Source organism: Pristiophorus japonicus, chromosome 15 (genome assembly GCF_044704955.1).
Source record: "Pristiophorus japonicus isolate sPriJap1 chromosome 15, sPriJap1.hap1, whole genome shotgun sequence".
NCBI lineage: Eukaryota > Metazoa > Chordata > Chondrichthyes > Pristiophoridae > Pristiophorus > Pristiophorus japonicus.
In genome coordinates, this window is record NC_091991.1 from 166,565,414 (window position 1) to 166,578,938 (window position 13,525).

General features: G+C 45.2%; 1 protein-coding gene across 1 annotated transcript in view; it reads right to left on the reverse strand.

Moving 5' to 3' along the window:
• Window positions 1-239: 239 nt before the first annotated feature.
• Window positions 240-13,525, reverse strand: part of LOC139280516 (myosin-16-like) — a 92,822-nt gene continuing 79,536 nt past the window's right edge. The window contains exons 36-43 of the mRNA XM_070899997.1: window positions 9,954-10,090; window positions 8,228-8,331; window positions 5,883-6,075; window positions 4,814-5,017; window positions 3,422-3,547; window positions 2,789-2,959; window positions 1,439-1,639; window positions 240-431 (exon numbers count right to left, since the gene is read on the reverse strand). Of these exons, the coding sequence (XP_070756098.1) occupies window positions 240-431; window positions 1,439-1,639; window positions 2,789-2,959; window positions 3,422-3,547; window positions 4,814-5,017; window positions 5,883-6,075; window positions 8,228-8,331; window positions 9,954-10,090 (1,328 nt within the window). The remainder of the gene's footprint in view (window positions 432-1,438; window positions 1,640-2,788; window positions 2,960-3,421; window positions 3,548-4,813; window positions 5,018-5,882; window positions 6,076-8,227; window positions 8,332-9,953; window positions 10,091-13,525) is intronic.

A 13,525-nucleotide genomic window follows, 5' to 3' on the forward strand; every position in this document is an offset into this window, starting at 1 on the left:
GCCAGCAGTTAAAGAAAGAAATGACAAGGCGAAACAGACGTATAAGTTGGGTCTGCTGGACCAAGCATCAAAGCTGCAAAGGAACTCGCCTCACTGACATACTACTAGCCAGGGAAGAATACTGAAACGGATAACTAATTAAAAAGTCATAAAGGGTCATTTTTTGAATGCGTCTTTTAACTTTGGTTCGACACACTGAAAAAGTTGAAGTTACCGGCTGAGATAGTGAAAGCATCCGTCTACTCCTCCGCGGTCGATTTGGAGGACACCTGGATGACCTCGACAGAGCTGTAGCTTTTGCTGGCAGAAACCCGGTTCCTGGTGCGGAGTTTGTTCAGAGCACATTCTGCCATCCCGGCTCTCTCCTCTGCGTCGTCCAACTCATGCACGGTCTTCCTATATTTCGACAGGCTCTGGTTAGCTTGTTCCTCCTGCGGAAGAGCAAACAGAGAAAAACTGTCAGCTTTGCCTCATTATTTCGAAAGTTGGTCCTCAAATGTAAGAAATGTTATGGCCATTGTAATGTATGCACCCATGAGGAAGCTCACAGGTTTGCAGAGCTGTAGCCTCTCCACTTTGCCATCCTCGTCTGCCGTCTGGACACGTCATGGCGCACTATCTTGCTGTCCAGAGGAGGCGGGGGTCCCCAATGGAGTGCTCTCTATGCAGGAATCCTCCCTTTATTCATTGGGGTCTTGGCCTGGAGAGTGGTGCATGGGGCAGTCCCGTGCAATCAGTTTCTAAGGAGGTTCACGGACTCTCAGGCCATCTGTAATTTCTGCGGCCTGGAGGAGTCCGTGTTCCACGTGCATGTTAGTGCATGAGGTTGCAGCCCCTCCTCAATTATTTAAAGGGGCTGCTCCTTAGATTTTGTTGCACTTCAGTCCCTCGCTCCTGATCTTTGGGCACCCTGTGCAGAGGGGAGCGGGCAGGTCGGAAGGCTTCCTCCTATGACTGCTGCTGGGCCTGGCCAAGGTGGCCGTTAACAGGTCCAGGCAGCGGGCGGTCGAGGGGGTCGTTCAGCCCGACTGCCTGCCTCTTTTCCATGGCTACATTCGCACCCCGGTGTGCTCTGTATTATTCGATTCGTCTGTTAAAAAGTAGAATTGGACTGCCAGAAATACATGCACACATATTGCCAACCATCACAGCTTGCATCGTTCCAATACCTTCAATGTAGAACAACATCCCACGCTGCTTCACAGAGACATAATGGGAAAAAAATGCAGGCCGATCCAAGAAAGGAGATGTTAGGAAGTGGAATCAAAAACTTGGGCAAAGAGGTGGGTTTTAAGGGCAGCATTAAAGGAAAAGAGGGAATTGGAGAGGCAGAGGGGCATAGGGAGGAATGTCCCAAATGAATCCATCTAGAATAATTGCTTTAGTTGATCTTTTTTTTTTATACTGTTGCAAGGACATTGTTGAACAGATCACTTACAGACTCCTCAATCTGCCTCTTGTAGCTCTTCAGCTTGTTTTGCAGTTTCTCCACCAGCTCCTGCATGCGCTGGTTAGTCTTGTGATCTTCGTCAGTCTGGAAGATCAGCTCCTTCAGCCGCCGTTCATTCTTCCGCAGATTCTTCACCGTTTCAACGTGCCGTTTCTGCTCAACGTCCAACTCGGACTCCAGCTCCTTAATCTGAAGCACAACAAGGAAATACTAAATAAATATCACTCAACAGGAACAACTCTGGCTTTCTTGAGCATTGAGGACCACTTGATCAGAAAGAAGAGGAAGAAAGAATGGAAGACTTGCATTTATATAGCACCCTTCACGACCTCAGGACATCCCAAATCTCTTTACAGCAATGCAGGAAACATTACAGCCAGACAAGTGGCAGCCATTTCTAAGGGCCAATAGGATCAAAGGTTCCAACTAGCAGGTCAATTTTAGCCTGCACTAAATATTCTGGGATGCTCTCAATCCAATCAGAATCTTCTTTTATGAATACATATATTCTAATGAAATAATAATTTATGTTTATCCCAGAAGTGTATTCAGCTCAATTGGGTGCTAAAAGCAGATATTAACACATAAAAATGCACGGTAAATATAAAGCCTCTGTATTCCAATTAATATGTTAATGGACCATGCGTTAATTTGGAGCTTTTTCTTCCCTTTAACTTCTCAGTTGTTGTAGTAGAATGAAATATTTTTTAAAAAATTATTATTTATTAATTCACTGGATGTGGGCATTTATTGCCCATCCCTAATTGCCCTTGAGAAGGTGGTGGTGAGCTGCCGTCTTGAACCGCTGCAGCCCATGTGGTGAGGGTACTCCCACAGTGCTGACTTTGTCGTAGCGGTTTGGTTCAATGGGGTGACTTGCTAGGCCATTTCAGAGAGCAGTTAGAGTCAACCATATTGCTGTGGGTCTGGAGTCACATATTGGCCAGACCGGGTAAGGACGGTGTAATGTATGCACCGGTGAGGATGCTCACAGGTTTGTAGAGCTGTTGCATTGTGAGTGGCTTAACCAGTCACATGATGTTCACAAGACTCAATAAAACCCCAGTCAGTTGGGTCTAGGTCATCCACGATGAGGTATGCAGTTGTGAGCCTAGTGAATGAACTGGTAATGTATAGTTTGATTGTTCAACTTTTGTTCATAAACCAACCAGTTCTTAATAGCAATGTGTTGCTATGAGTGCTTAAGCAAAGAAACCATGAAGCAAATACATTACAGATGGCAGATTTCCTTCGCTAACAGACATTAATAGGGTCTGAAACTGAACCATTGTCTGTGGCAACTGGGCACGCCAATCCCTGTCCAATTGCTTTCCTCACCTTTGTCTCCAGTTTCTGGATGATACGTCGGCCACCCTTTAGGGCAAGTTGTTCAGATTCCTCCAGCTTAACCTGCAAATCCTTGATCTGAATCTCAAAATTCTTCTTTATCTTCTCCAGGTGCATGCAATGCTCCTGTTCCTGGTGCAGCTCCTCTGCCATGCGGGCAGCCTGGTCATACAACAAAAGAAGAATCAACGGAGGTAACTACTTGTGAACGACCTACATTTTAAGCATATCCCGTGCGAGCCAAACCATATCATCACCCAAGGGGTCGACTGCAATTTACACTGATTCCAACAGCAATCATTCTAAACAAACTCTACGCTTCCTGGTATCGGGAACAAGAAACTGGTCAATAGTGTCATCTTTAAAATCAACGGTGTGTCAAACTCAATTCTACTCAACATCACAATTATAAAATAACAATGATAATGCAATGGGAAATTATTTCCTTTTTAAGTTGACAATCAAAAGACTGAAGATTCTCGGTGCAATGGAAGTTAAAGTTTCATTTTGGTTTACTTAAAACCAAGAGCCTGTGCGCAATGACGTCATATAAACAGTATGCATATTTTCTAACAGTTAACAAGAATATCTCAGTTGCGCAGTGGTCCAAGATTGCAAACTTACATCACTCATGGCCTTCTTGGCCTTCTCATCGGCAGATCGGAACTCGTGGATCAATTCTTCGTGCTCATTGGTTATTAACTGAAGATCGCCTTCCAGCTTACGTTTGTACACCAACAAAGTGCTGTTCTAATGGGTAAGAAAACAGAAAGTTTGAACAGACACTTCATTTATTCCGTCCAGTTTGATCAAGTGACCGCTCTATTAAAAAAAAACAAGATTTTCCGCTCCAGCCAGTGCTCTTCCACCTGCTTTACTCGCCCATTGCGCGCCAGGCCCCGATCCGATATATTACAGCACGGCACAACGCAATTTCATCACCACTGAGTCTTCACCGCAGTCTCAGACGGTGCCACCATCCCACATCAGAACCGTGCCTGCAATTTCTACAGTGAACTTGAGAGTTTAGTCGTCACTTGTAGACAACCTTGTCCCGCAGGTTTGTGCTCTTATGTTGAGACTGTTCAAACTCAGTTCAGTTCAGTTAGGACCCACGCAGGCAGAGTTTGAAACCGTCATTGTGGTCTGAATTGAAAACCAAGTCCTCTGTGACGTTATTGTGACATCTTTCAAATGTCTTTGCTTTGCTTTGTGTGATTCCATTGCTTCGCCAAAATGCTGACACGCTGGGGCTGAATTTTCGGTTGTCCAACGTCTCAATTAGCGGCCAGAGGGGGCATTAATGGGAGTGTAAGAGGTTACTGACCGGGAGCGCAGTTTTTAGAGCGCCGACCGAAAATTCATTAGAGTCTCACCGGGGCGCAAACCCGTAGCACCTGGCTGCTGGCGATCGCTCCGATCCTGACGTCAGTCCTGGTGCAACGCGCACGCTTGCGCCCCGGTCGGTAAATTCAGTGCGCGCACCTCATTGAGCGCCCGCCAACGACAACAGCTGAAAAAAGCAGTCGGTAAAGGCTTGCTGGTGACGACTTAAAGGGATGAGGAAGTGTTTCCCTCGGAGGACACAGTCAGTGCAACGTTTACACAGGGCACGGTGCGTGAGCCTCCGAGTTTGCAGCGGCAGACAGACATAACGGCGCAGGTTGAAAACAAGTGATTTGGAAAACTTTAATGGGTGCATTAGTATGCTGCGCCTTTAAGATTCAGCTTTTCCCGGGGATCTGATTCGGAGTTCCACGCATGCGCAATGGGTCCGCCAAATTTACTGACCAACTTTTCGTTATGCTCTGGTGTGCAATGGCTGATTTATCGCCCCGGTCAGCACTTCGACCGATTCTGACGAATTTCTGGATGGGAGGCGCTAACTTTTTCAAGGCGCTAAAAGTACCACACCGCCTGGATTAACGGCGCAACAGAGGCGGGACCGAATTTCCACCCTATCCTGTTTGATTCGCTATCTTCAATAGTTCATGAGTGCTTGTCTCCAGTGGTTACCTGTACGTTGAGTTCATTGTACCGTTCACTAATTTCCACCAACTCCTGTTCTGTGAGCTTGCGGGACCGCTCACTGGATTCCAGAGTGTTGCGGTGTTCCTCCAGTTCTGTCTGCAGAAGGCTAATGCGCCGTTCCGATAGGTTGAACTGTTCGCGCAACTCTTCGTGTCGGCGCGTATCCTCATCCATTTGTGCTTGTGTTTCCTGAGGGGGCAGGAGGATTCATTTTATTCTGTCGGCAGTGAGATTGTTGAACACGCCAATTTGTGCTCGTTGACCCACGTTGACTCCAGGTCAGGCAACGCCGTGATTTAAAAATTACTACCCTTGTTTTCAAATCTTTCCATGGCCCTATCTCGCTCTCTATCTCTGTAACCTCCTCCATCCCGACCACCCACCGAGATCTCTGTGCTTCTACCATTCTGGTCTCTTGCACATCACTCCACCATTGGCTGTGCCTTCAACTGCCTGGGCCCTAAACTCTGGAATTCCCTCCCTAAACATCTCTGCCTCCTTTAAGACACTCCTCGCCTGCCCTAATATCTCCTTATGTGGCTCGATGTCAAATTTTGTTGGATAACGCTCCTGTGAAGTACCTTGGGATATTTTAGTACATTAAAGGGGCTATATAAATGCAAGTTGTTGTTGTAAAGGCATTTTAATCCTACCATAGTTAATAAGCCTTTATGTGTGTATTTGGTGTCATATTGACCACATATCCCCAAGCTCTGGAACTCACTGCCTAAACCTCTCCACATCTCTACCTCTTTTTCCTCCTTCAAGACGCTACTTAAAACCTACCTCTTTGACCAAGCTTTTGATCAGCTGCGCTAATTTCTACTTACATGGCTCTGCGTCAAATTTTTATCTCGTACTACTCCTGTGAAGCGCCTTGGCATATTTTACTACGTTAAAGGCGCTATACAAATACAAGTTGTTGTTGTTGTTATCTTATTCCAGTTATCGCAATCTTGCTCCTGACCTCCTTAACATGAAACCACTAACTTTTCTGACAAGACAAGACTATAATGATATTGTAATGAAGCAAAAGGCATCAACTCATCTCCACCTTGAGCTGCTGCTGGAGTTTCTTGAGGGTCTTGACCAACTCTGCATTGTTTTTATTTGCATGTTCCAGTTGGATCTCCATCTCATTCACATCGGCCTCCATTTTCTTCTTCAGCCTGAGCGCCTCAGCACGGCCCTTGGACTCAACCTCCAAGCTGGCCTGCAGCGATTCAAGGGCACGCTGGTGGTTCTTTCTGTAAATTCATGGGAAAAGGCAGCATTTGAAACCTGATCAGCAGTGAGCAACAGTGGTGGAATTATCGTGGAGATGTCTACACCCAACACCATGCAACCTTCCTTGTTGAAAGAGAAAGATAAGAACATAAGAACACAAAAAAATAGGAGCAGGAGTAGGCCATAGGGCCCCTAGAGCCAGCTCCGCCATTCAATAAGATCATGGCTGATCTGATCTTGGCCTCAACTCCACTTCCCCGCCCGCTCCCCGTAACCCTTGTGTCATGTATCCACATGGCTACTGTTTGTACTATCTCAAGGTGTGCCACCAGAGGACACAGCAGTGGGAGACTCGTAGGTTACCTGTACAGGTGTACCTGACCTAGTATAAAAGGCAGTGCACCAGGTGTGATCCTCACTCTGGAGTTAACTAATAAAGGACTAAGGTCACTACAGTTCAAGTACAACACACTGCCTCATGGAGTCATTGTTAGAGCATCTAAGGACTCAACACCTTGACTCCCTTATAGATCAAAAATCTGTCTATCGCAGCCTTGAATATATTCAATGACCCAGCCTCCACAGCTCTCTGGGGTAGAGAATTCCAAAGATTCACGACTCTCTGAGTGAAGAAATTCCTCCTCATCTCCGTCTTAAAGGAGACCCCTTATTCTGAAACTATGCCCCCTAGTTGTGGATTCCCCCACGAGGGGAAACATCCTCTCAGCATCTACCCTGTCAAGCTCCCTCAGAATCTTATATGTTTCAATAAGATCACCTCTCATTCTTCTAAAGTCCAATGAGTAAAGGCCCAACCTGCTCAACCTTTCCTCACAAGACCACCCCTTCATCCCATCAATCAACCTAGTGAAACTTCTCTGAACTGCCTCCAATGCAAGTATATCCTTCCTCAAATACAGAGACCAAAACTGTACGCAGTACTCCAGGTGTGGTCTCACCAACGCCCTGTACAGTTTATAGCAGGACTTCTCTGCTTTTATACTCGATCCCCCTTGCAATAAAGGCCAACTGTGGGTGTGCAGGAACAAAGTATTGAATGGCTGCTATTAGATCAATAGTGGAAGGTTGCAGCGGTATGTAGAAAAATTACTTTTGACAGTTAACAAATGTGCAAGTTCAAAAAGACATTCAGTACACTAATGGGTTAATCTGCGCCATTTCAGTTCAGTGATATGTGCCAGTGGCAAAATACTTGTTTGTTTTTTTTAATTGCAGTTCACTGCTGTTAGTACCGGTTTACTTTGAACATTTGTAGTTGTAAGGTTGCAGTGGTCTACACCGGACTGTTGGGAATCCCCTCCCCCAGGACACTGTGATATATTCTTTCATCATCATAGGCAGTCCCTCGAAATCGAGGAAGCCTTGCTTCTACTCCAAAAATAAGTTCTCAGGTAACTGTACAGTCTGATACGGGAATTAATTTTTGAAGGGTGGAAGATGCCTGTGCGTGAGTTCTTTTAACGTGGGGTGGTCGTTGCACACCAGCAGCCACACGGGCTTAGCTGAGCAAGATCTTGGTCGAGTGGCAAGGGGGTCCAAGACGACTGGAGACCAGGCTCTCCTGTATGGGCCTAATTGTCCACGGTGGAGTATGAGCCGTAAGCTCAGCACTGAGCAGCGCCTTCAGGAAAGTATTTTGCCACTGGCACACATCACTGAAATGAAACGGCTTAGATTAACCCATTAGTGTACTGAATGTCTTTTTGAACTTGCACATTGGAGGGGATGAGAGACGCTGGGGTCCTGCTCCATTTTAGTCTTCTCGAAGGGTCATGGGAGAAATCAGTGTGGCCGCCGCCATTACCCGCACCTTATACTTTACCACATCACCAACAAGATGGCTCTAATATATGTCACATGACCCTTTTATTGTATCTCCCTCAGAAGTTGCATCAACACAGTAGTCCACTAGGAGGAGCAGCAATCCACTAGGGGGAGCTACATTACAGACACATTGCTGGGTCCAAATACTTTGGAAAAGAAAATAAAATAAATATGTTCCCTGCATTTATCATTTTAACCATTGAATATTCAATTAAAATGATAAATGCAGGAAATAATTCTTAAATTGTTGCAATAACCGAACTTAAACCAAAATCAGATGTACCTTTAAAAAGTGTAGAATGACAGTAGTTTTATCACACTGCATACCTTGTGGCTTCAAATTCCTCTTCTTTCTCGTGGATTCTCCTCTCGATGTCTGCCTTCACCTGTGCCAATTCCAGTTGAACGCGGATCACCTTGGCCTCCTCTGTCTATAGACAAAGACCAACCAAATCCAGTCAATACTGAAAAGCAAGTTCACCGGATGAAGTATAAAACAGTCACAACTTGCTTTGATTTAGGACCTCTAACATTAAAAAAATGTCTCATGGTGCCTCACAACTAGAGTTAAGTCAGGATACTGTTCAGAGAAGGTTCACTAGGTTGATTCCGGAGATGAGGGGGCTGACTTATGAAGATAAGTTGAGTAGGTTGGGCCTATACACATTGGAGTTCAGAAGAATGAGAGGTAATCTTATCGAACCATAAGATAGTGAGGAGGCTCGACAAGGTGGATGCAGAGAGGATATTTCCACTCATAGCGGAAACTAAAACTAGGGGACATCGTCTTAGAATAAGGGGCCGCCCATTTAAAACTGAGATGAGGAGAAATTTCTTCTCTGAGGGTTGTAAATCTATGGAATTCTTTGCCCCAGAGAGCTGTGGAGGCTGGGTCATTGAATATATTTAAGGTGGAGATAGACAGATTTTTGAGCGATAAGGGAATCAAAGGTTATGGGGAACGGGCAGGGAAGTGGAGCTGAGTCCATGATCAGATCAGCCATAATCTTATTGAATGGCGGAGCAGGCTTGTGGACCAAATGGCCTACTCCTGTTCCTATTTCTTAGCTTCTTATGTTCTTTTTGAGCCAAGGGAGGGAGAGGATCAGAGGTGTGATCAACAACTTGGTCGAAAAGATGGGTTTTGAGGAAGGTGGAGACTGCCAGAGAGAAGGGCTGAGGCAGTCTAAGGCTCTTTCGCCAGTGGTGGAGTGAAGGAGTTTGGGATGAACACAAGGCTCGAATCAGAGGAATGGAGTGTGAGGTAGGGCTGGAAGTGATTGCATGGCCTTGCTCATTCCTGGTGAGGCAGGAGGCCACCATCTCCCAAATCTGGCCTAAAAGCTGACTGGGTTACGGCCTTCCTGAATTCGCAAGATGTTGGGATTTTATTGTGTGCATGACATTTTACATTTATAGCTTTGTAATGGAAGGAGCGTGCGGCAAACCAGACTCCCCACCCACCCCTTCCTTCAACCACTGTCTGCCCCACCTGTGGCAGAGACTGTAATTCCTGTATTGGACTGTTCAGTCACCTGAGAACTCACTTTTAGAGTGGAAGCAAGTCATCCTCGACTCCGAGGGACTGCCTATAATGATGATGATGAAACTGACCATGTAGCTGCAGTTACATTACAAGCGTAGCATCAATGTAAAGCTGTGTGTGAGGACCTGAAGTGACTCCTAAGCAAAGTGGAGTAAGACTCCCTCCACCAGGGGTTCTCACTTCACTTTGTTCTGTTGTCAGGTCAAGGTCTGACTCTGGATTCATTCTGCATCTACACTATAACTGGTGTCAATGCAAAGCAAAACCACTTGGCGTAAACACTATAGTTGTGCAAAGGCACCCATAGTTCTTGTTGAACCATGCACGCTCTTGGCTCTAAGTGTGCCACAATGACCACATGAGGCATTAGTTTTTTCTAGCGCATGCTGTGGGCAAATGAATGTTTTGCACAGTTCCCAAGCTTATATTGCTGCGCTAATGCTGCCATGCAAATACCATTCGCATTTTTATTGTTTGAGTGACAATCACTGTGCGCGATTTCATTACCTCCAGTAAACTTTCCGCCTCTTCCAGAGCCAACTGCAGTTCATCCTTCTGAATTTCCAGCTTTTTCTTCAGTTTCTGCAGCTCGTGCACGCTCTTTCCACCCTCAGTAAGCTGATCCACCAGCTCTTTAATCTCATCTGACGGATCACATGAAAATTGCACAGTGAAATCGGAGACGAGTGATCATTCGTATCAAAACTGCGAACAGGTAATTGAGGGAGAAGCCGTGCTTTCGGAAAAGAATGAATCCATTGTTTAGGAGGCAAGGCATGCCACTTCCCTTATTATCTGCCTTAAAGGGGTATTTGAAAAGGGACAGAAGAATGCACCTTAAGTGGACCGGGAATTAAGGGTTACGGGGAGCGGGCGGGTAAATGGAGCTGAGTCCACGGCCAGATCAGCCATGATCTTGTTGAATGTCGGAGCAGGCTCGAGGGGCTAGATGGCCTACTCCTGTTCCTAATTCTTATGTTCTTATGTTCTTTCAGAGAGCCAGCATCGGTGCAGTGTGCCGAATAGCCTCCTCCTGTGCTGTGAAATGTTATGGGGTAGACTTTGATGCGGTCGTGTAAAGCGGGCGACAGTGAGTCAGCTGCCCGTGTTACACCGCCCCACATTGTTATTTCCAGTGAAATCAATGGAAATAAAGAATTGTTAGCACACATTTTACGCTATTGCATACAATCCAAATTACCCCAAGACTCTCTATGGTTCCTGTAATATATATATATAGCGCCACCCAGTGGACTACTGTGGCATTGCAGCCATTGCTGTTTTACAAGAATAAACAGGTCAGGTCACCTGACAGGTTTCCTGAAGTTGTCAGCCATCTTACAGCCTGTGTGTTTGTGAGGTCATACAGAAAACATAACATTGGCGACGAGGATGGGATAATCGGATAACCTAACTGAAATTTCTGTTGGTGGATGATTCAGCCATCTTAAAATCTTTGTGTTTGTGAGATTGTACTGAAAACATAACAATTCTATTGTGAGGTGGTGTAGCTTAAGTTGCAGCACTGTGAACTTTCAGCACAGTCATGGGATCTCTTCACACAGTTCTCCCTCACAATGTGAAGTGTGGTAGATTTGGGGCTGCTGTAATGAAGTACCGTATGAAATAAATGATTCAAAGTGCCCTGGTCCCTTGCTGTAACACTTTCTAATACACCGTGACCTTTAGGACAATATTGTTTGTGGTTCTCTCATTAACATGGCAGCTGCCAAAATCAAGTTCTGTAACTTACTGCATTGCAGCATGGTGACAGAATGAAAATCTAGTACAAATCAAAATCTGTAAATTAGTATCACAAAGGAAGCTAAGAATTGAAGTGGTTACATTTCAGTCAGTTGTAATATCGGATATATGTATCAGGTCCCACTGCTTTAGATAGTCAGTCCATGATAGGATTGCATCAGAAGTGTGAAAGTTGGTGGTAAAATTGGATTGAGGAATCAAGGGCTTCAGAATCATAGAAAGTTACAGCACAGAAGGAGGCTAATTTGGCCTATCGTGTCCACAGCGGCTTTAGCTGCTTTTTAACAATGAACTGAAGCTTTATAATTCTCAAATAAAATGGACAAATGTCAAACATGTTGTTTATCTGTAATGTATATGGGAAATGTTTAGTCTGGTTCCACATCTTCATCTACAGCACGATAACCCTGGTAAACAAAGCAGACTGATGCAGTGAGCATGATTGTACTTGTGTTTCTCAGTGTAACTGTGTGTGTGTGTGTCTGAGTGTGTGTGTCTGAGTGTGTGTGTGTGTGTGAGTGTGTCTGAGTGTGTGTGTCTGAGTGTGTGTGTCTGAGTGTGCGTGTGTGTCTGAGTGTAATCATGTGTCTTAGTGTAATCGTGTGTGTCTGAGTGTAATCGTGTGTGTCTGAGTGTGTGTGTCTGAGTGTGTGTGTCTGAGTGTAATAGTGTGTATCTGAGTGTAATTTTGTGTGCATCTGAGTGTGTGTTGCAGTAAATCGTGTGTCTGAGTGTAATTGTGTGTGTGTGTGTGTTGCCGTATAATCATGTGCCTAAGTGTAATAGTGTGTGTGAGTGTGTGTTGCAGTAAATCGTGTGTCTGAGTGTAATTGTGTGTGTGTGTGTGTTGCAGTAAATCGTGTGTCTGGGTGTAATAGTGTGTGTGAGTGTGTGTTGCAGTAAATTGTGTGTCTGAGTGTAATAGTGTGTTTGAGTGTGTGTTGCAGTAAATCGTGTGTCTGAGTGTAATTGTGTGTGTGTGTATGTTGCAGTAAATCGTGTGTCTGGGTGTAATAGTGTGTGTGTGTGTGTGTGTTGCAGTATAATCGTGTGCCTGAGTGTAATTGTGTGTGTGTGTGTGTGTGTTGCAGTATAATCGTGTGCCTAAGTGTAATAGGTGTGTGTGAGTGTGTGTTGCAGTAAATCGTGTGTCTGAGTGTAATTGTGTGTGTGTGTGTGTTGCAGTAAATCGTGTGTCTGGGTGTAATAGTGTGTGTGAGTGTATGTTGCAGTAAATCGTGTGTCTGGGTGTAATAGTGTGTGTGAGTGTATGTTGCAGTAAATCGTGTGTCTGAGTGTAATTGTGTGTGTGTGTGTTGCAGTAAATCGTGTGTCTGGGTGTAATAGTGTGTGTGAGTGTGTGTTGCAGTAAATCGTGTGTCTGGGTGTATTGGTGAGTGTGTGTGAGTGTGTGTTGCAGTAAATCGTGTGTCTGAGTGTATTGGTGAGTGTGTGTGTGTGTGTGTTGCAGTAAATCGTGTGTCTGGGTGTATTGGTGAGTGTGTGTGTGTGTGTGTTGCAGTAAATCGTGTGTCTGAGTGTATTGGTGAGTGTGTGTGAGTGTGTGTTGCAGTAAATCGTGTGCCTGAGTGTATTGGTGTGTGTGTGTTGCAGTAAATCGTGTGTCTGAGTGTATTGGTGAGTGTGTGTGTGTGTTGCAGTAAATCGTGTGTCCGAGTGTATTGGTGAGTGTGTGAGTGTGTGTGTGTGTTGCAGTAAATCGTGTGTCTGGGTGTATTGGTGAGTGTGTGTGTGTGTGTGTTGCAGTAAATCGTGTGTCTGAGTGTATTGGTGAGTGTGTGAGTGTGTGTGTGTGTTGCAGTAAATCGTGTGTCTGGGTGTATTGGTGAGTGTGTGTGTGTGTTGCAGTAAATCGTGTGTCTGGGTGTATTGGTGAGTGTGTGTGTGTGTTGCAGTAAATCGTGTGTCTGGGTGTATTGGTGAATGTGTGTGTGTGTGTTGCAGTAAATCGTGTGTCTGGGTGTATTGGTGAGTGTATTGGTGTGTGTGTGTTGCAGTAAATCGTGTGTCTGGGTGTATTGGTGAATGTGTGTGTGTGTGTGTTGCAGTAAATCGTGTGTCTGGGTGTATTGGTAAGTGTATTGGTGTGTGTGTGTTGCAGTAAATCGTGTGTCTAGGTGTATTGGTGTGTGTGTGTTGCAGTAAATCGTGTGTCTGAGTGTATTGGTGAGTGTGTGTGTGTGTGTGTTGCAGTAAATCGTGTGTCTGGGTGTAATAGTGTGTGTGTGTGTGTGTGTTGCAGTAAATCGTGTGTCTGAGTGTATTGGTGAGTGTGTGTGTGTGTGTGTTGCAGT